Source organism: Phoxinus phoxinus, assembly GCF_949152265.1.
Source record: "Phoxinus phoxinus genome assembly, chromosome: 23".
NCBI classification, from domain to species: Eukaryota; Metazoa; Chordata; class Actinopteri; order Cypriniformes; family Leuciscidae; genus Phoxinus; species Phoxinus phoxinus.
In genome coordinates this window covers 21,428,902-21,451,521 of record NC_136898.1, presented here as the reverse complement: position 1 = coordinate 21,451,521, position 22,620 = coordinate 21,428,902, and the positions used below count along the sequence as shown (strand labels likewise).

Below are 22,620 nucleotides of genomic sequence, written 5' to 3'. Positions count from 1 at the left end.
TACAAAATAAAATCAGAAGAAATGTGGGTTTGAGGTTTGGCGAATCACTGCTCCTAGATTGCATTGCGCACACTCTATTTCAGCGTAAAGCTTGTTTGTTGCCATGGAAGCGCGAGCCGCGGCCGCGCGCGAATCCCAACGCGACGCTTCACGAGATAAGATGCAAGTGGCTAAACTAAACCGCTGATTTACAATAGAAGTTTTAAACGACCGACATAAATGATCAGTTTGCAAAGCTCATCTTCGGGAAGGGGAGATGTACAGGTAAAGATAAAGAGACTGAGGGAAGAAGAACGAGAGATGGAGATGAGAAAGGAGAGCAGGTAGAGCAATAGCCTTTTGCATACTGTGCCCAGAATGAGAATAACTTTATTACAATGGATTCCTATTTAACACAAATATACATATGTTTTTTGCCAATGACAGTGGAAAAATAATATGCCCCCGAACCCCCTAGCAAGATCACTTTTGGGACCTCTGTATTTATAAAACCCCGTATACGGCTATTGCACTGAATATAAAATTATATTTTTGAAAAATACAATGAATTATAAGGCTGTACAGAACAGTGCACTATTGCAGACTGATTTTTTTCTTAGTAGAGCAGCTAACTTAAGGTACATGGAGTGGGAGATAAACGATAACACAAGTACAGGCTACAAAACACAAACAACAACAGGTTGTACCAGTTAATAGTATGCCTAGTATAAGAAATCCACAATAAAGTTCACAAACAAACTTAACCGCTTGCTTTAATAAAAAATAAAAAAACTTTTTACTTTTACTTAAAATACTTAAGTACATTAAATATCAGAAAATTACTTTTCATACTTAAGTACAAAATAAATCAGATACTTTAAGACTTTTACTTAAGTAATATTCTAAAAGGTAACTTTTACTTCTACCAAAGTCTTTTTCTAGTACCATACTTGTACTTTTACTCAAGTATTGCTTTCTAGTACTTTATACAACACTGCTGCTGGGTGATTTTAACATTCATGTGGATTCCAGTACCTGCTCTCTTGCTACTGACTTTCTATTACTGCTGGACTGTTTCAATTTTACACAACACATACATGGCCCCACACATGGTGTGCTGTGCTGGCATTACTCCCTCCCACCTGCAGTGCACTGATTTGGCTGTCTCTGACCACTATGCCATCCTATTCTTGGTCCCTGTGCCCCTCCCAAAGCAGTGCACCAAACGACCCATCACGTTCAGGAACATTAAACAGATATGTACTTCCACGCTTTCTGACTCCCTAGCGACTCACTTCGCCACTTACCACCCCTACCAAATAGTCGATGGCATGGTGGAACACTACAACCGTGCCCTCTCTCTCAGCCTGGACTTTGTAGCTCCTCTTACCACGCGTTACGTGTCTTTCACTCGTCCTACCCCCTGGTTCACCCCTCAGCTCCGAAGGTTGAAGACCATAGGACGTAGGCTCGAGAGACGATACAGAAGATCCAGCCTCACTGTCCATCATGAAGCATTTAAAGAACACGTCATGAACTACAAAGAAGCCCTTTCTCAGGCAAAAACAAGGTATTATTCCACACTGATCAGTAACCAACAAAAACACCCCAATCAGCTCTTCTCCACGATAAACCGTCTTCTTCAACCTCCTGATGTTGCTGGACCCTCAGATGCATCTGACCTCTGCTCCAGGTTTTTGTATTTTTTCCAGCAGAAAGTTTACACCATCCACCAGCAGCTCCAGTCTCCTGGGGTCTCTCACCACCCTACACCACCCCAACAGGATTCCCACTACTTAGCTGCTCACTCACCTCAGTACTGCCTATCTGCCTTCTCGCCACTGGACGCCGACCAAGTAACAAAATTGGTCATCTCTGCCAAGACTTCTACCAGCAGTCTTGACCCAATGCCCACCACCCTGGTTAAGGCCTGTCTGCCCATCCTCTGCCTGCCTATGGCAAACATCATAAATGCATCTCTTGCCTCTGGTGTAGTACCATCCAGCTTTAAAATGGCGGCAGTCATGTCCCATGTCCCACCATGAGCTTTTCGAACCTCTCCAATCTGGTTTCAGAACCCACCATAGTACTGAGACCGCCCTCATCAAAATCACTAATGACCTCCTGCTTGCTGCAGACAATGGCCTCATCACTATCCTCATCCTCCTTGACCTCTCCGCAGCTTTTGATACAGTTTCCCACTCCATCCTTCTTCACCGTCTCTCTGAGCACATCAGCCTCAGTGGCACAGCACTGTCCTGGTTCCAGTCCTACCTCACAGACCGGAAACAATTCATCACCCTAAATGGTTCCAACTCGGACCCAGCACCCGCCAACCATGGCGTGCCACAGGGCTCTATGCTTGGTCCTCTGCTTTTCACCATTTACATAATACCCATAGGTCATATTATCCGTAAACATGGTCTTAATTTCCATTGCTATGCCGATGACACTCAACTTTACATCAGCACAAACCCCTCCTCACAGCTCCCACCCTCACAACTTGTCAACTTCTTGGAGGATCTCAAATCATGGATGACCACAAACCTACTCAAACTCAACAGCAACAAGACAGAACTCATGGTGATGGCCCCTGCACCACTGCTTAGGAAAGTTGGAGAACTGTGGATTGTTGTCAGTCTTCACCACAAACTGGGTTCCATATAGATAGTCGTGAAGATAGTCGTGAAACCAAGAACTCTAGCTGATGAATGAGGTAACGCTGCTCGGAGGCACTTAGTTTCCGACTTGCGTAGGCTATGGGCCTCAGTCCTCCAGAATGCTCCTGATTCAAAACGGCACCCAGTCCACTCAGACTGGCGTCCACATGCGTAAGTACATATGACTTGGCAGGATCAGCGAAAGCAAGTACTGGGGCATGTGTGAGACAGTAAATTATTTTATGGAAAGCTGTTGTACAGGTGTCGTCCCGACGCTCTTCAAATTGCTCAGATACTCTGAAGTATTTCTGGCCATCGATTGACTTTCTGTTTTGCCCAGATGTTGGTGGGTAACCTTTGGTGAGCTCCGTCAAAGGCCTTACAATGGCGGAGTAATCCTTTATGAATTGCCGGTGAAATCCACAAAACCCCAGGAACGACCTCAACGTCTTTAGTGGGCCTTTTCCAGCGTGTTACGGCTTCAATCTTGGCTGGGTCTGGTGATACGCCAGCAGCTGACACAATGTGCCCCACATACCGTACTTGAGGCTGGCAAAACTGGCACTTGTCAATCGATACTTTCAGGCCACACTCTCTCAGGCGGTCCAGGACTTTTAACAGTCTCTCTTCATGTTCTTCAAGGGTGCGTCCGAACACAATGATGTCATCAAGGTACACTATAACTTGGAGGAGATGCATGTCACCTACAGCTTTCTCCATTAGCCGCTGGAATGTGGCTGGAGCTCCAGTAATTCCTTGAGGCATGCGTTCGAACTGGAAGAATCCCAGGGGACAGATAAATGGTGTCTTCTCTTTATCTTCCTCCACCATGGCTATTTGAAAGTATCCACTGCGGAGGTCCAGTACAGAAAACCATCTACTACCAGCCAAACTGTCCAGGGCATCGTCGATCCTGGTAGTGGTGTACTGATCAGGGATGGTACGAGCATTTAGCGTTCGATAATCGATGCACATTCTGATTGCCCCACTCTTCTTCCGCGCTACTACAATGGGCGATGCGTACGGACTCCTTGATTCCTTAATTATTCCCGCTGCTAACAGGTCTTTGATGTAACGTCGTACATCCTCGATATCTGCAGGAGCGATGCGTCTTGAGCGTTCTCTGAATGGTTTGGTGTCTTTCAGTCTGATGGGATGTTCAACCCCGGGAGCTAATCCAACATCCCATTCCTCTGTAGAAAACACATCACCTCTGGTGGATAACTTTTGGCGCATTCTCCGTTCCCAGGCCTCAGAAATGGATGACTCACCAAAATTAAACAAGCTCGGGTCTATTGCTTGGGAGCTCTTTTCCCCAGAACTTACGGTGAGTGTGTCAGTCGGATACACATTGGCAATTACTGTTCCAGCAGGAATGGAGATATTTTTGGATGTTTCATTATGGACCAACACTTTGATATTTTGTCCTTCTACTGCTGACGATGGGAGTACCACTGGGGTTATGAATGTTCCAGCTGGAAGACTAGCGTCCTCGGGCGTGTCTACCACAAAGATCTCTTTTCTTAAAGGCTTGTTAGTCTCCATTTTACAGACAGCACATACTTCTCCCCTTGGTGGAACTATGCAATCACCTGGTCCTATCCATCGGACTTTTCCTTCAGGTTTATCAGGTAGAGTTTCAGTCTCTTGCTGCTGTGGCAGATGAATTACAGGGTGTTGAGTCTGGATTCTCAAAGCATGTGCGACACTGGATCCTTCTGTATCATGGCTAAGAGCAGCAAAACGTTTAAAGAAACTGGCGTTGGTACCAATAATGACTGGCAACTGGGAAGGACCTTGGGGTTCAGGACATACAAGAGCTAGGATGGACAACGGCTCCTCCACACCAGTGACAGAGGCAGGAAAGGTGACATCCACTATGATATAACCCTTATAAGGGTAACTGGAAGAACTGAGGCCCCATATGGATAATCCAGTCAAGGGGTGAATGGGCACATCAGGCAGGTTCTTGGAATACCAGCTTTCAAACACAATCGTCACTTGTGATCCGCTGTCTAACAGTGCTTCACATACGCGGCCATTAACCCTCTGGGGTCGGCAAACGCGCGGGCGCGTTTTGCTCGTTTTTTTTTACATAGCAGCAAAATAGACCTAAAATACTCCGTCAGTTTTGGTCATACAGCCTTAAGAAATATGAAAAAATAAGCTGTTAAATGTCTACTTTTTTATGTGTCCACTTACAATCGAAATAAAACATTGTGCTTTTGTAAAATAAAGAAAGTAAACAGGGAGTGCTTTATGCCTCTCCGTCTCCGTGAACTTTTTTTCTGAAGCACGTCTCTAAACTTAAACAAAACTCAGCGAATACTATTCACTCAGACATGAGATATATATCTCTACAATCATTTAAGTGTGTAGTCTTAAATTATCTAATTCAAAACTAAAAGAAATATTCTCTGTTTATGTAATCTATATATAAAGAGCGAGAGATCAGCCGTTCTCATTATGGTTCTGGCAGCTCATTACTCTGCTAATGTGACACGCCCATCGAGAGCGCGCCGCTATTCAAACGCAGGTAATCTGAGGCAACACATGCAAACCAGTCAACGCCCACAACAGCTGGAAAACACACTCGCTGTGAGGAATAATAATATCGTGATAATCCTGGAAATTTTACCTCAAACGTGCTGGAGTAGCCTAACAACGGATCCAGCTGCAGATGATCAGTGAGTGCTTTGTTCTAATCGCGATATGAAATGGTGTCTGTAAACCGCAAAAGACTGTTTAAATTTGAATCGCGTTTCTGTGTTTGAATGAATGAACGGCACATATGCATGCGTTTGTTTACTACAGCTCGCGCGTGTCTGTGTGTGAATGAATTTAGCTTTTAGCAAACTATCTATATTGCCTACTGAGATGAGTAAAAATCGACTGAATACGTTGAAATAAAATGTCTTTGTATAAGCAACATATTAAACTGCAAATTAACATTTATGCCCTAATATATATTAGAAAAGACGATATGTTAAAGACGAAATATGAAAGGCAACATTTCGTTTTGGATAGATTATAAAGTTTTTACTGCCACATCAAAACCTAATTTACAAGGTGCAAACAAAATCTTAAAAGGTCAATATAAGCCTTCTCTTTAAATAATTTTTGTGTTTTATTAGTGACAAATTTGGGGAGAGGATAGCCTACATATTGCAAAACTTTCTGAAAATACGAATGAGAATTAACTGCACAATTACTAGAAATGTTTACCTTGGATATTATACAATTTCCAAGCATACAACGTTTGTGGAAAAATACACTTTTTTTTCATGATGTTTCCAACTCTGAACCAATTCTGTAGTAATATATATATATATTAGGGCTGTCAAACGATTAAAATATTTAATCGCGATTAATCGCATTAATGTCATAGTTAACACGTGATTAATCGCACATTTTAATCTATTCTAAATGTCTCTTTATTTCTTTTTGTTCCATTATTTTTTCTCATTTTAATGCTCTTATCAACATGGAAAAGTGGATCGGCTTGCTTTGTGCAAATGTTTTTTATTGAAACAACATACTGTGTTTAATTTCACACTAACATTCTCACTTGGAGCAAATAATCTCTCACACAATGTAACACTGTCCATCAATAAAAGGGTGAAAGAAATACTGACGAGGTAACGTTACTGATATTGACGAGTGGGCGTAGAAACGCATCAGCGGTGTGTGTGCTTGGCCATCGAGTGGTATTTAGACTGGACGTGCCGCGATGACAGCTCAGTTCACAACACACAGATCACTTTGGTCTTGTCAATAGAACCATTTGGCAACTTTTTAAAAGTAAACTTTACATTCAGAATCTTATTGGAATCCATTTCGGCGTCTTGCGCTCACCATTCATCCTCACAAAACGTAACGTTAAAGGCGGTCGCACACCGGACGAGAAGCGCAGCGCCTCGTATTCAAAATTCGAACACATTATTCTCTATGAGTGTACACAAACCGGCGGCGCCATTCTGCGTTTTTATTGCTGGCCATAAACTGAGAAAGCGCGCGTCCGATGTGCGATACGAGTTGTGCTAGACGCGGCTCGGCGCTGCGCTTCTCGTCCACTCTTTGGCCGGTTCGCATCGCAAGCCCAAACAAGTGTGTGCGGCGTGCCTGTTGTTTTGTTTCTGGTCTAGCTAGATCCGCTGTGGTGTTGTAGTTTTAACAACGTTACTAGTTGTTGCAAAAGCATGTGAAAAAAACTACAAAGTTTGCTGGGCGTTAATCTCGCGCTAAAAAATTTTTACGCCGTTAATAACGCGTTAACTGACAGCCCTAATATATATATATATATATATATATATATATTTATATATATATATATATATGTGTGTGTGTGTGTGTGTGTGTGTGTATGTATATATATGTGTGTGTGTGTGTGTATATATGTGTGTGTGTTGTCTTTGCATTCTTTCTTGTGGCTCAGTGACACCTGAATGAAATGCTCATTAGTAAGCAGCATTAGCAGGTCTTTGTCTTCTCAGGTGTGAATTAGGACATTATTCATGACCTTGTTGGATCATTCACGCCCACCTGCATATTGCCTTTTCGTCAAAGTGTCTTACAAAATTTAAATCAATCTATTGTTTAATGTGAACGATTAGCCCGGATGATTAGCCCGTGCTAAATAGAGTGTAATTACACCTTTGCCATTAATATGTTTATAAGCAACTGAAAAAAATACAAATATCAGGTCATGTCAAAACATCTCAAGGACCCCAAAAACACCTTAGACCCCAGAGGGTTAAGCTCAGTGTTGGGCAAGTTACTTTTAAATAGTAATAAAGTAATTAGTTACAGTTACTAGTTACTTCTTCCAAAAAGTAACTAAATTAGTTACTCAGTTACAAATTTTAAAAGTAACTAGTTACTTAAAGGGGTCATGATATGTTTTATTTTTATTTTATTATTATGTTCCCTTAGGTGCAATTATAGTATTACTATAGTTTTTTTTACAAAAAACTTTTAAAATGTAGTGATTTATGGCCTTTTCCCACCCTGTTTCTCATCCTCTGATTCAAACAGTCTGTTTTGGGGGTGTTCCCCCTTTAAGAGTTCAGTGTTAACGCCCACTGTTATGATTGGCTAACGTCAGTGCCTATGCATCAATTATTAACGCCCCCAGCCAGAACATTTACGGATTCAGCGTATTTAAAAAGTAGTTTAAAGTTTTAAATACATTACTTACAGTTTGCGTCGTCGTTGTTGAGCCCAGAATAATCGGCACGGACTTATCTTTGAGTAACGGTTTTCTGGCAAAGCCAGCATCATTTTGGGATTTGTTCTCAAAACAGTCATCCTTCAAATGTATAGAACGAACGCTTAAACTAACACTGCCGTGACTGGGACGTCCGCAAAAAATAAAGTGCATCTATTTTTCCCTGACGACTGGATCTTTCACAGCGTATTCAAAGATGTTGTTTGTCCACAGCCAGGAACAGCACATCTGCGTGGCATCGTAATTTCCCTGTACACAGACCCACTCGCTGTCCGTCGACTGAACACTTGATGAAGAATACACCTGATCAGAATTTTGTGGAGCTTGACACTTCGTTGCAATATGACCATCGTCTCCACACCTGTAGCAGAAGTAGTCATCTCTTGTTCTGGCTGGCTTGTATCTTAAAGGCGTGGACACGGACTGGGACTGTGATGGTTTTGGCCGCTGCTCTGGAACATGAGTTGTGCATTGAATAGAACTGACACTAAGAACTGCCAACTGCTGTTGTAAGTGTTGGATCTGTTTCTTTAACTCTTGGACTTCTGAATCATCAGTTTTTTCAGTCTTCTTGAATGGTTTTTCTTTAGTTTCAATCACTAATGATGAAGTAGACATGGCTTTTGGCTCAACTCCCCTTATTTGGGTTCTCAATTCTTGAAGCTCGGCCTTGAGTTCCTGGATAACAGACGTGCTGGCTCTTTCCTCTTCGTGGAATTGTATGGCCTTAGCTTTTGCAGACCTTCTGTGGCGAGCCACTTCACTCTCCTCCGCCTCACGTATTTCCTTCAACAGACTCAGAAAAGAAGGAGGGTGATTCTTTCTTTCTCTCAGCCTCAATTGGAGTAACATCATGTCAGAATTCACAGCCCCTCTAATCAGCTGTTCCATTCATACTTTATCGACCAGACTGAGGGTTAGTCCATCTCTTTCCACTACTTTGTTGAGGGTCTTCTCCATCCGTCTCAGGAATTCAGACAAAGCCTCCCCTGTGCCCTGGCGCATAAGACGAAACTTGAAGTATAAATCCTCACCAGACTCAGATGATCCAAAGGTGCTCTCCAACGCTTCCAAGTACTGCGAAGCACTCGCTTCAGGATCGGAGAATCTGACAGCTCTTAATATTGGACAATATCCAATGCATGCCCCTTAAGGCCTTCCAAAATTCTGCGTCGTTTTTCTTTTTCGGAGCAGTCACGCTCAGTTATCATCAGCCTGGCTTGGTCAATTCAACTTTCCATATTCTCCTCGCCCATGGGGGTTGGAACTACGGCTGAAAATGTGCGCAGGCGTCGGAATGTGTTGCCGTCACTCGGGTGCTTTACCGTCTTTTCCAGAACCTCACCCATGGCGCGTATAATTGACTCAGGGGAACTGTCTGTGGCACTGTGGGGAGAAATTAAAGCTTGTACCTCACTAAGAGACTTTCCTTCTTCCATCAGGAACTTTGCAAACTTTTCTGCAAAACCTTCAGAAGCTGGGTCAGATGCAGATTCCTTGGTCTGGATTACTATGACTGACCACGGCTCTTTCCTTTCTCCCCTTGACACTTCAGGAGGCATACTCTTTGGGTCAATGGCTTGTCGACACTCACACAACACCAGCATAGAATGTGAAGTAGGTCCTTCTCTTGTGTCTCTTACACGAACTCTTCCCAGAGCTTTTAGAGCTTCCAACACCTGTTCAATTTCGGCCACTTCTGTGTGAACAGGTACGTTTAACAGCATTAAAGCATGAGTCTCATCAATGCTAGCATCTTTGCACCAGTTGGCCAACTCTGCTTGGAGACAGGGGTCTTTGGTTAGAGCCATAATAACACTTGATGCACTTTTCAGTTACTTATAATGCAATTACAGGGTATGTGTTGAGCTTAATTCTTCTTTTTCTTCTTTCAGCAACTATTTTGTGACTTGCCAGAGGGAGATCCCCCACTTTATGTAACGCCTCCTACCTGGCTCCAGATTCATGAACTAAATGCCTACTGATGTTGAAGTTAGGCCCCTCGGAAGTCACAATGTATAAATTGCTTTTGAAAAGTTACGCAGAATTAACTCTATACGCACCTTAACTAATCAAGTTAACAAACGCTTTTGAAAGAATAAAACACTTGTAGAAGTACCAAAAAAAAAGGATTTAATTGGAATTATTAAATGATAACTAGCTCAAACAATGACTTTCAGTATGTGAAGTAGTCACACAATCACATTTCCAGTAAATCTGACACAATTTAACACCTGAAGTGCAATTTTTTCCATTTTTCCAATTTTTTTCATATGTATCGTGTGAGGTACTGGAGCAGTTTTTAACGCAACAGTGACTTCCAGGCATGTTAAAACAGTTAACAACACACATAAACAATCATGTTTTGCCGCTGGAATCCTGCCAACATGGCGGAGAGGGTGAGGATCCCGCGAGATCCCGTGATATCGAGGGGAGGGGCTCTGTACCATGACGTCAACTCCTCACTCTCAATAGAGTCAACGGTAATAATATTTTCCAGAGATAACCATGTAAATCGAAGTGTATAAGTAATATTGCAGCCTTTTACATCGCAGCAAGGGCAGAACAAAGCGTTTGGAACTGTGAGCTTGTCAATCTGTCTCGCTGAGTGTCACACAGATGCAGGTCATTCTACAGAAACGTCCACTTTTGGTATGGCAAGATGTCTTAAAATTGATTTATTTTTCTAACGTTTAAACTTAGACCACATTATTAGATTACCATTTTACTTTATGAATACACATATATGACAGTTTAATGATTTTTTATATTTTTTGTGTATTTGTTTAAAGACCGCATATACACCATTTTTTTTGTCACTGGTGTTACCTTACTTATTTGGCAATATTAACGTTTTTTTTTGTTTTTGTGATTTTAAAAAGTGAATCAAGTTGTAAAAATTTCAATTTCATTTATAAATTATTTTTTAACTTTCTTATTCACAAAATATAAAGCAGAACAACTGTTAATATTAAAATAGACCACAGCCATTTTAAATCCTAATCATGTTTTACAATATAATGTTTTTATTATTATTATCATTATTATTATTACTGTAATTATGAAATGCAGCCTTTGAGATCCACTACAAAAATGTTTTCAGCACATGTAGTCAGAGTTACTGAAAAATAATAATAATGAAACAAATAAGGAGATTGTCTTATTTTAATCAGGTTTGTTAAAAGTGTGCTTGAATGATGTTAGTTCATTTGCGCAACCTTGTATTTGCTATAACGATAGGGCTGTAACGAATGATCGCGATTAATCGAAATCCAAAATAAAAGTTTGTGTTTACATAGTATATATGTGTGTATTGTGTATACTTATTTTGTATATATAAATACACACACATGCATGCATATATTTGAGAATTATTTGCATTTATATACTGCATATATATTTTTATATGATTTATATGATATATAAATAGAACTATTTTATATATAAATAACACATTTTTATTAAATATATACATGCATGTGTGTGTATTTATATATACAAAATAATTATACACAATACACACATATATACTATGTAAACACAAACTTTTATTTTGGATTTCGATTAATCGCGATCAATCGTTACAGCCCTACGATGAACATATTTGAACACCAGTTAAAATCAAGTAATGATGCAATCCTTTAAATCTTAACTTTTGAGTGTAGCAGAATTAAATGGATGTAAAATTTAAAATAATTTTACAATATGTAATTTTACAAATAACATATTTTTTTGTTTTAAAATGTAAAGAAATTGTAACCCTAAAGTGTCTTTTAAGTGTAATATTTCTGTAAAGGCTAGGGACAGAAAAATGGACATTTCCATAGAATGGTCCAGTAGTAGATTGCCCTGGAGTGGTCACTTTCCATTTAATGTTATATTATATTATAATAATTATAATGTAAATGCATGGGTAAGATGTCACCTAGATGCATAGAGGTCACCTAATTTATTCTTTTCTATATCAGTTTACGACTGTTTCCTCTTTATTTTTTGTGCAGCTGGTGCTTTTGAGGTGACAATTCTTCATTTGTCCTTTAACCCTCATTGTGTTGCCTTTCAATTAAAATATTTTGTTATCGGTGTGTAGTGTGCTTGTTGTTCATTTGTCTCAAAAGTATCATAAGATTTGTTTGTCAGTGTCAGGTGCATTTAGCTGTTCATTAGTGCTGTTGATATCAGTCAACATTTTTAATCATCAGCAAAATGTAATCATCATTTTAATTATCAGCAAAAAAAGGAATACAATAAGACATCAAAAGATGTTTAAAATTATTTATTTAAAGGGGTCATATAATGGTACCTACATGCACTTTTACAAGTTGATTGTACTGAAATGTGAGTTGGCATTGCCTGTACACAACCATCATAAAATGATAAAAATCCATCCAGTGTTTTTTTTTTAAAATCTCCTTATATGTTTTACCCTGTCTCAAATTGAGCTGTTCCATTTTGTGACGTCACAAAATCGATGCCCCTCCCACGATTGTTGATTGACAGCAGCTTTCAATCATAGTCCGCGCGTCATTGTTGATACGCTGGAGCACTGTCTATGAGCAGAATGACGCATTTTTTTTAGATGCCATTCTGCTCATAGACTAAAAAATGTGTACACATGTGTTAAAGTTAACTACACTGTTCACAGAGTAAACGCAACAACGTATCTGACTTGCAACACACACACAGCTGCAGCTGTGCTCACTCAAGGTGATTTTATTCATTAAACAATCAATCACAAATGTACACACCCCCATTATTCATCACGTGCCATTTCATTCATTTCATACATAAATATCAATCAATAATAAAAAATAAACATAAACATAATGCACATTGAGAGCACACGGTTAACTTGCTCTCACATTGTTAACATAGAACGCATCATTTTCCAAAAATAAATGCATCAAACTTCATCATCTTACACTTGGTTGCAGGCTTTGTCAACACATCTGCTACCATCTCATTAGTGGGACAATACACTAATGTAATGTCACCATTATTTACAGAAGACCTAATAAAATGGTACTTGATGTCTACATATTTGCATCTTTGCCTGCTCACAGGATTTTTTGCTAAGGCGATTGTACCTTGGTTATCTTCATATACTTCAGGTTGCGAGTATTGACATGTATCAAGATTTTCCAACAGTTGTTTAAGATAGAGACACTCCTGTATGGTTGTGGCTAGGGCTATATACTCTGCCTCACAGGTGGACAGGGCGACAGTTGGCTGTTTCTTTGTTTTCCATGAAATCAAAGCACCGCATTCAGTTAAACTTACACAATAGCCTGTTGTACTACGTCTGTCATTACTAGCTGCCCAGTCTGCATCACTGTATGCTCTTATTCCCAGTGTCTCATTACATTTTCGGTAACACAGTTCTTTGTCAAGTGTACCTTTAAGATACCTCAGTACCTGTTTAACTGTGGACCATTGCTCAACAGTTGGTTCTGTGAAATATTGTGACAGTTTGCTTACAACAAAACTTATATCATCTCTAGTACAGATGGTCAAATAGATGAGGCTTCCCACTGCCTCTATATTTTTTCACATGCATCAATCATCTTTACGGCATCATTATTATAGTCAAGTTTTTGTTCACAAGGAGTCGATCTAGGTTTGCAATCCTGCATGTTAAACCTCTGCAATATTTTTGTCACATATTTTGCTTGTGACATTCTCACACAGTTGTCACTCTGGTTAAAATCAACACCTAAAAAATGCCTTAATTTGTCCATGTCTTTCATTTGGAATCTTTCAGTAAGCATGTCCTTCACACGTCTAAGAACTTTTTCATCACTTACCACAATCAACAAATCATCAACCCATATTACAATGATCACTTTTTCATTAGCTGTTTCCCTTGTATACACACAATAGTCAGCTTGATTCTGCATAAAGTGGTTTTCGGTCAAGTACTCATGTAGTACCTTGTTCCAGTTTCTGCCCGATTGTTTTAACCCATACAATGACCTTTCCAATCTACAAACCAATTCTTCATTTGTGCCAGATTTTACTTCATAACCCTCTGGTTGTTCTATGTAAATTTCGTGATCTATTGGTGTGTTCAGATAGGCAGTTTTTACATCCATGTGGTGCAAAATTAGGTTTTCTTGTACTGCTTTTTGTAATATCACACGGGAAAAGTCTCTTCATAATCAACACCTCTCTTCTGACTGTATCCTTTGGCTACATAACGTGCTTTGCACTTTTCAGATCCATCGATGTTATTCTTAATCGCATAAACCCATCTGCCCCCCACTGCTTTCTTACCCTCAGGTGAACTACTTAGGGTAAATGTGTGGTTTTCTCTAAGTGATTGCATCTCCTCATCCATTGCAGTGACCCACTCAATTGATCTGTCCGAGGTTACAGCTTCTGTGAAAGTTACAGGTATATTACATGTCACTCTATAACAGTAATCTATGTTGATCTGCACCTGATCAGTTTCCTCATCAGATGCCTGTTGAGAAACATAGTCATGTAAATAGTTTGGCTTCATCCTCACTCTAGAAGGGTATCTTGGAGGCTCAGGCATAGCTTCAACTGATTGGGTCTGAGGACTACTACTCTGCTCCTCCTCTTTGACTGGAACCTGGTCTTTTGCTAGACTTGAATTTACATCCTGCCTAGTTCCATTGACTTTCTGTTTCAGAACATCATCATCATCATCATCATCAATGGTAGTCTGAGTCTGTTGCTCCACACGGGTCTTAGAAAGAAACTTAACTAGCCTGTGCTTTTGTATTTTTCTGCTGTCAGGGAAATAGACAATGTATGCTGGACTGCTTTTATCATAACCAATAAAAACACACTTTTCACTTCTTGGATCCAGCTTTATTTTATCTTGTTTATAAGCAAAACACTCTGAACCAAACTGTTAGCATCTGAACTGGTGTAAGTTTGGTGCGTTTGTTAAAGCACCTGTTCCTGATTATGGCTGCGGTCTGCACTGCATAAGGCCATACATTTTTAGGTAACTCACTCTCTATCAGCATGCACCGTGCCATGTCAAAAGGTGTACGCCAATTTCGTTCTGCTGTACCATTTTGGTGGGGAGAATATGGTGCAGAAGTCTCGTGTCTAATATAGAGCCCGACCGATATAGATTTTTGGGGCCGATGCCGATGCCGATGCCGATATTAACTCGAAAAGAGCCGATTTATAAGCCGATATTTTGATTTTGAAAATAAATAGGATATTAGACCGATTTCCTATAAACTGCACTAACACAATATTCAATAGCCAAATATCTGCCTGTTCTATGTATGTGGGCTGTATAAACCATTTTCCAGAAGGGATTATGTTTTAAAAAAAGCCTTAGATTAATGACTAAACAATTGCACATCAAAAGTATATATTTTTTAATGATCAAAAAACAGTCTTAAACATTTAACACTTTTACTTACTTCCAGTTGAAGCTGGTTTTAACAGTATGTGTCTGTAAATAAATTATAATACTAAAGTTAAAGTAAAAGAGCTACAGTATACCAAACAAATTCAATATTCCACAAAACCATGTCAATGAATTGAAAATTAAATTAAAATAAGTTAAATGTATAGCTACATATAAAATAAATAAATATAAATGATAAAATAAATAAATACCAAAATATAATTAAAACAATGTAGAATGTTCTCAATATATACTGCAAATTGTAAAACATACATTTTCAATATAACAGGCCAAGGAGAGATGATACGTCTCATTGCTATAACTGTCACGCTATTAAAGAAATACTTCAGTCACATTGTCAAAAGTTAAAAGGACAGTCAGTCAACTACACTGTAACAACGTAACGTTACTAGCTAATTCCGCTTCACTCTCGGCTTATTTAACAGCAGCAACACTGGAGATGATAGTCACTAATTTTGTCATGCTTATTTAAGTTAAGAGAACTGATGGGGATGTTCTTTTAATTGTTATTCAAGCGATGTATGTCTCATGACCAACTCACCATGAACTCACTTAACCAGTGCCGCCGCTCCCACCACACGCATCACGCGCTGTGCGGGCACCAAGATCGAGCTGAGGGGGCACCAAAAAAATAGCCTCCTGGAAGTTCCGGGAGTCTCCCGCATATTGATAGCGGCTCACTGATGCCCGCGAATTAGTTAAGTCGAAAAAACACAGATCTGCTTTGTTTGTTACTTGTGTTCTGATTCCTGGAAATCTGATAACCTTCCAAAGTTCCTGCAAATCACATGAATGCAAGGAAAAAATTAAACTGAAAGGAAAAATCTTCAAAATACTGTTATTGTTAATTTTACTGAAATAGCCATTATTGCACATTAAGCCTTCACTAAAATAAGGGACTTTGTAATGTTCTTCTAATGTAATCTCTTTTTGTTTAAACTAAGATCGCACCACCCTCCCCTCTGTTGTTTTGGTACAGTCCAAAGAGATAAAAAAGAGAGGGGCTCCAGCTGGTGCTCCTCATACAAAATACTGAAGGAAACATTCATTCATTCAAACTCATTAATGAATGAGACATCAGAGAATCATTTCAAATTCAGGGTAAGTATCTGTTTCTCTTCAGGTGTAGTGTATTAATGTATATGCATATTTGCTTGTGGTATTCAGTGTTCGGATATTCTGTAAACAATCAGTGAAGAAATGGCATGATTTGCGGAAAGAGGACAGATTTGAATGAGACATAATTTATTTTACTGATACATTTTTAATTAGACCAGGTTAAATAATAAACATGAAGAATGGATCGAAGATGAACTGCTTTTTATCATCTTTTTTGTTGGTTTTGGTATGTTGTATTTTAGAAGTATACATTTACAAATATAGGCTCCAGGAAGAGGGTTGAGAACGGTAGGCTACTGGTAGGAGAATATGGGGTTATTATTGTTGCAATATTCCAAATAAATAGATTAATATTCACAAATAAATGTAAAGAGATTCACAAAAATGTATCGAATGCACAAATGAATAGATTAAGATCCACAAATAAATGTAAAGAGTTTCACAAAAAATTATAAAATTCACAAATAAATAAAATGAGATTTGCAAATAAATAAAACATTTACAAATGTTTTCTTATTTTACAAACACAACTCTGCCTGACATTTATTTGTGAATCGGTTCCTGTGCATTTGTAAATCGCTGCACACATTTGTGAATCGGTTCCTGTGCATTTGTGAATCCCCTCACGCATTTGTGGATTTTGAAACACTTCTAGCGCAGACGTGCAGAGAAATCCACAAATAGGTGGACTCCACCCACCGCCTACTCAAGCCAATCAGATAACGGCCACATCGAGCTGGCCAATCGTAGCACGTTATCGCTTCAACCAATCACGTTTGGCTTTACACTCAGGGCGGGAAGTGGGAACTGATTCTTGCATCAATGAAAGGAGCACTGGAGTGCAGTAGTAGCGCTGAACTGTGTGTGGTAAAAACACTGTTTTCAAAAGATTGTTGGAGTTTAAGGCCTCTTTATATTTCCATCAGGATACACTCAGGGAATTATGATAATCAGAGATCCCGAGCATCATGAACAGTCTCTACACCGGCAAGAGGCGCGACAAAAGCAAATAGGCACTGTCTGTTCACTGCTGCCGCTGCAGTTTAAATCATGTAAAACTAGCATGTTTGAAATGTTAACACACATTCCCTATGTGACGTCTGCTTAGCTTTATATGCATAATCGTGCTCTTAACGGCTCTGATCGTAGCCTGCTTATTGACTAGTCCTGGTTACTATCATATTTCGTGATAGTGTACTGGACGCGGGGCATTCATTGATAGTAAACGGACTTCTGATGTAGCGGCTACTTCACGCAATTAGGACAAATCGTGCCGTTAAGAGCACGATTATGATACCGGTGTAGAGACTGTTCATGATGCTCGGGATCTCTGATTATCATAATTCCCTGAGTGCATCCTGATGGAAATATAAAGAGGCCTTAAACTCCAACAATCTTTTGAAAACAGAGTGTTTTTACCACACACAGTTCAGCGCTACTACTGCGCTCCAGTGCTCCTTTCAGACTGATGCAAGAATCAGTCAGTTCCCACTTCCCGCCCCGAGCGTAAAGCCTAACGTGATTGGTTGAAGCGATAACGTGCTACGATTGGCCAGCTCGATGTGGCCGTTATCTGATTGGCTTGAGTAGGCGGTGGGTGGAGTCCACCTATTTGTGGATTTCTCTGCACGTCTGCGCTAGAAGTGTTTCAAAATCCACAAATGCGTGAGGGGATTCACAAATGCACAGGAACCGATTCACAAATGTGTGCAGCGATAGGCAGAGTTGTGTTTGTAAAATAAGAAAACATTTGTAAATATTTTATTTATTTGCAAATCTCATTTTATTTATTTGTGAATTTTATAATTTTTTGTGAAACTCTTTACATTTATTTGTGGATCTTAATCTATTCATTTGTGCATTCGATACATTTTTGTGAATCTCTTTACATTTATTTGTGAATATTAATCTATTTATTTGGAATATTGCAACAATAATAACCCCATAGGAGAAAGCTGTGTTCACACTACAAGCGACTTTGTGTGAGTGACATTCACGGATGTTACTCCATGTTGTAGACAACAACTCCGTCCTCTCTTCACACAAACATTTTGGAAGGAAAAGTCTAAATGGAATCAATACATAAAATGCACTATTAAAGATGGACGAGAAACCGCGAGTGAAACTGATCTCGGAAAGACACTTCCTGTTTAATGTCCTGCAGTGTTTCGTAGGGATGGCTGAGGCGAAACAGTCGTTCCGAAGCTTTGCGAGATCCCGAAGCGCAGATGTTTCGAAACACTGATCCGAAGCGTGATTCAAAACACCTATGTCACGTGACTATGGCCAAACGAAGCCTCGAAGTGTTTCACTCAGGTCAGGTGTGATCCGCCGAATCAGCGTTTGATTGACACGGTCGGGAACAGACCACGCAATCGCACATCTGTATAAAAGTGAAATCAACCTATATTGTTTTTTGTGAGAGGAGTTTGATCTTGAGATAGCGGATTTTTGGTGATAGTGACATAGTGCGATTTGATTAGGCTTCCATTTAAATTTACACAACACGTTGTGTGATAGGCTAGAGACAGACAGAGTATAGCCTACATATAGTGACACATCAATAGATAGATATAAATATAGACAGCTAGATTAATAGATAGATACATATATAGATAGATTATAGATATAGCCTAGCCTATGTAGCAACATTGACTGCCATCTGGTCAAATTAGGGAATCGCGATTCTCGCGAACACTTCATTAATTTGCCGGAAGACAAGAGGTCTTTGTCTCTTTCTCCATTACAACACACACAAAGAGACACGTAACACGACACCCCAAAAATTCCAAGGAACACACGTGACAGAACACCCACGTCTCCAGAGAGATAAGCACACACACACACCAAGAGACTTTTTATTTCAACAGAATCATATTTAAGACATTAACGAATGGACTTGATATTTTTCTGTGTTGCTATTTATGTGTCATGACAGATTTGGGTTTAGTTTACAATTATAGCATGTATTAATTAAACTTTAAAATGTCTATACTAATGCATAACAATCAAATGTTGTATTCCTAAATGTAACCCGAAGATGTTTGATACTATTTTAAATCCTGAGACCTAACGGAGTTGAATCTTGACTGCAAGGCACAATAATATGCATTTATTCTAGGAAATACCATACTTCTAAATATGAATGTTAAATTTGATCTCACATGACATAGTCAAAGTGGGCGTGTCTTTACAAACAAAGGAACATTCTCCCGCTCTAGATCAGAGGATCCGATTCGCTCTTGTCCCAGAAAAAGGCGTATCCTTACATTCCTTAAAAGCAAAAACGCTCTTCCTGCACGCTCTCTCGTCCCCTGCTCCCTCGTCTGCTCATCATGTGAAGTCCGCGATCGGACTCCTCTGGAGTCCGTCCTTTTTATTTCCTTTATAAAGTTTCTTTTGTTTCATTTTCAAATTCTCCTTTGTCGAACGAACGAAGCCTGAATTCCTTCAGCAACTTCACTTGCAACCAGCTTTCAAAGCTCCCGCGGAAACGTGCTCTGGCAACGAGCACGCGCCCTGCTTTCGAAGCTTCACGGAGAACGCGCCCTGCTCCGAAACGACCCGAGAGAACGCGCCTCAGACACGAGAACGCGCGCTCCCCTCAGATCCAGACATGCACACACACGACCTTTTGCAAGTATTCACTCTAACGAGTTTTTAATGTTTTAAGGTTCGATGCATTTTGGTTGGCTCTCAAAGGTCTGTGATTTCGTTATTCTATGATGTTTGCTGTTCTATGGTCACACGTGACCATTCTCTCTTTCTCTATCTCTCTACAATCTCAGCGCGTGCTACGGCGCGCGCCCCTCCCCAACTCTCTATAACTCTCCTTCTCTCATCACCTGTTACTCGTTTTGTCTTGTCTGTTTAATGTAAGTAACTGTACATAGACGTATAAAACCTATAATCACTATGTGTATTCCGTTATATTCTGTAGTTTGCATTTATTAAAACAATATATTCAACTGTTTCTGTGAAAGGCTCGTAAAAATACAAACGTCAATGAGATGGATCAGAGCTACCGCGCTCCCTGTTTACTACATTAAGTAGTTTTAATTTTATGAACACCAGAAATATTAATGTTCACGGCCAGAAGGTTAGTGTTTCTTGGAGTTTATAAGAAAGGATAACTTTGTTGAGAAATTAATCACTTAATCTAACGGTTGGTCGCGGGACGAACAACGATTTGATAATTACATTAATTTCCATTAAAGATTATCTCATAATCGAAGTTAAGTAAGATTATTGGTATATGAATGAGGAATTATAATTCGTTGTGATTGATTATTCATATATTCATATAATCCACTTTCACTTTCGACAATTTAATGTAACTGTACTATGCAAAACATTGATCATATTCATGATTAGTTATTAAAATTCCCTATGGATCATTTGAGCTAATTCATCCGGACCCAGAGTCCGAAGCATAAGGCACATATACACTACACCTACATAAATACATAGATAGATATAGATGCATATCTAGGTAGGCTACATATATTATAGATACATATCTAGATACATAGGTAGATTCATATAGATAGATACATAGATAGATAGATAGATTTGGATAGATACATGCCCAGAACTCATGATCCACTAACTTACTGGAAAGACAGAGCAGTAATCTTTCCTCTTTTGTATGTCCTAGCTAAAAAAATTCTTTGCATGCCAGCAACAAGTGTCCCTTGTGAGAGGATTTTTTTCAAAGGCTGGAGAAATTATCTGTAAAAAAAGAAGTAGGCCTAAGCTAAGTCCTTCCACAAAAGAGAAATTAATATTTTTGAATCTCTAAAAAAGTGAGACATTGTGGCTTGATTTATTTTATTAATATTCATTTTGCAGGACCAAAATAACATTATGCACAGTGATGAGCCTATAGGTTACAAGCTTCACATATTAGAAAAATACAAAAATTTAAAAAACAACACATTTTTTTAATGGCTCGTCAAGGTTGTTTTAGATCAACACCTGCAAGTGACCACTAGGTGTCACCGTAGAGACGGGAGTCGGATTGATTCGAAGCCTCGAAACAATATGGCACATTTGGTTCAACTGTTTCATTGCTTCACGAAGCCTCGATCTGCCCACCACTAGTGTTTCGGAGTTCCGTAGCGTTTTTAGGGTCCAAGCACTGAAGGTGCGGGCACCTATTGTATCTGTTCCGGTTCTTATTAGGGGCCAAGCACTGAAGGTGCGGGCACCTATTGTATCTGTTCCGGTTCTTATTAGGGGCCAAGCACTGAAGGTGCGGGCACCTATTGTATCTGTTCCCGTTCTTATTAGGGGCCAAGCACTGAAGGTGCGGGCACCTATTGTATCTGTTCCCGTTCTTATTAGGGGCCAAGCACTGAAGGTGCGGGCACCTATTGTATCTGTTCCCGTTCTTATTAGGGGCCAAGCACTGAAGGTGCGGGCACCTATTGTATCTGTTCCGGTTCTTATTATTAGGGGCCAAGCACTGAAGGTGCGGGCACCTATTGTATCTGTTCCCGTTCTTATTAGGGGCCAAGCACTGAAGGTGCGGGCACCTATTGTATCTGTTCCCGTTCTTATTAGGGGCCAAGCACTGAAGGTGCGGGCACCTATTGTATCTGTTCCCGTTCTTATTAGGGGCCAAGCACTGAAGGTGCGGGCACCTATTGTATCTGTTCCCGTTCTTATTAGGGGCCAAGCACTGAAGGTGCGGGCACCTATTGTATCTGTTCCCGTTCTTATTAGGGGCCAAGCACTGAAGGTGCGGGCACCTATTGTATCTGTTCCGGTTCTTATTATTAGGGGCCAAGCACTGAAGGTGCGGGCACCTATTGTATCTGTTCCCGTTCTTATTAGGGGCCAAGCACTGAAGGTAAATGGATGGTAAATGGACTGCATTTATATAGCGCTTTCATAGACCCATGGCCACCAAAGCGCTTTACAATTTGCCTCTCATTCACCCATTCACTCATACATTCATACACCGACGGCGGTGTCAGCCATGCAAGGCGCCACTCAGCTCGTCGGGAGCAGCTGGGGTTAGGTGTCTTGCTCATGGACACCTCGACACTTGGTCCAGTGGAACCGGGGATCGAACCACCAACCTTTCAGTTTGTAGACAACCTACATGAACCACTGAGCCACTGCCGCAAAGGTGCGGGCACCTATTGTATCTGTTCTGGTTCTTATTCTTTTTTCTTTTTTTTCTTCCGACTGGGCGTCTATGGCAGCCTATA

The 22,620-nt window shown here is 39.9% G+C and overlaps 1 protein-coding gene across 1 annotated transcript in view; it reads left to right on the top strand.

The window, feature by feature from the left end:
* The first annotated feature begins 16,311 nt into the window (after positions 1-16,311).
* Positions 16,312-22,620, top strand: part of LOC306992019 (up-regulator of cell proliferation-like) — a 34,181-nt gene continuing 27,872 nt past the window's right edge. Inside the window, exon 1 of the mRNA XM_079600433.1 lies at positions 16,312-16,384. Coding sequence (XP_079456559.1) covers positions 16,349-16,384 — 36 coding nt within the window. The 5' untranslated portion in view covers positions 16,312-16,348. The remainder of the gene's footprint in view (positions 16,385-22,620) is intronic.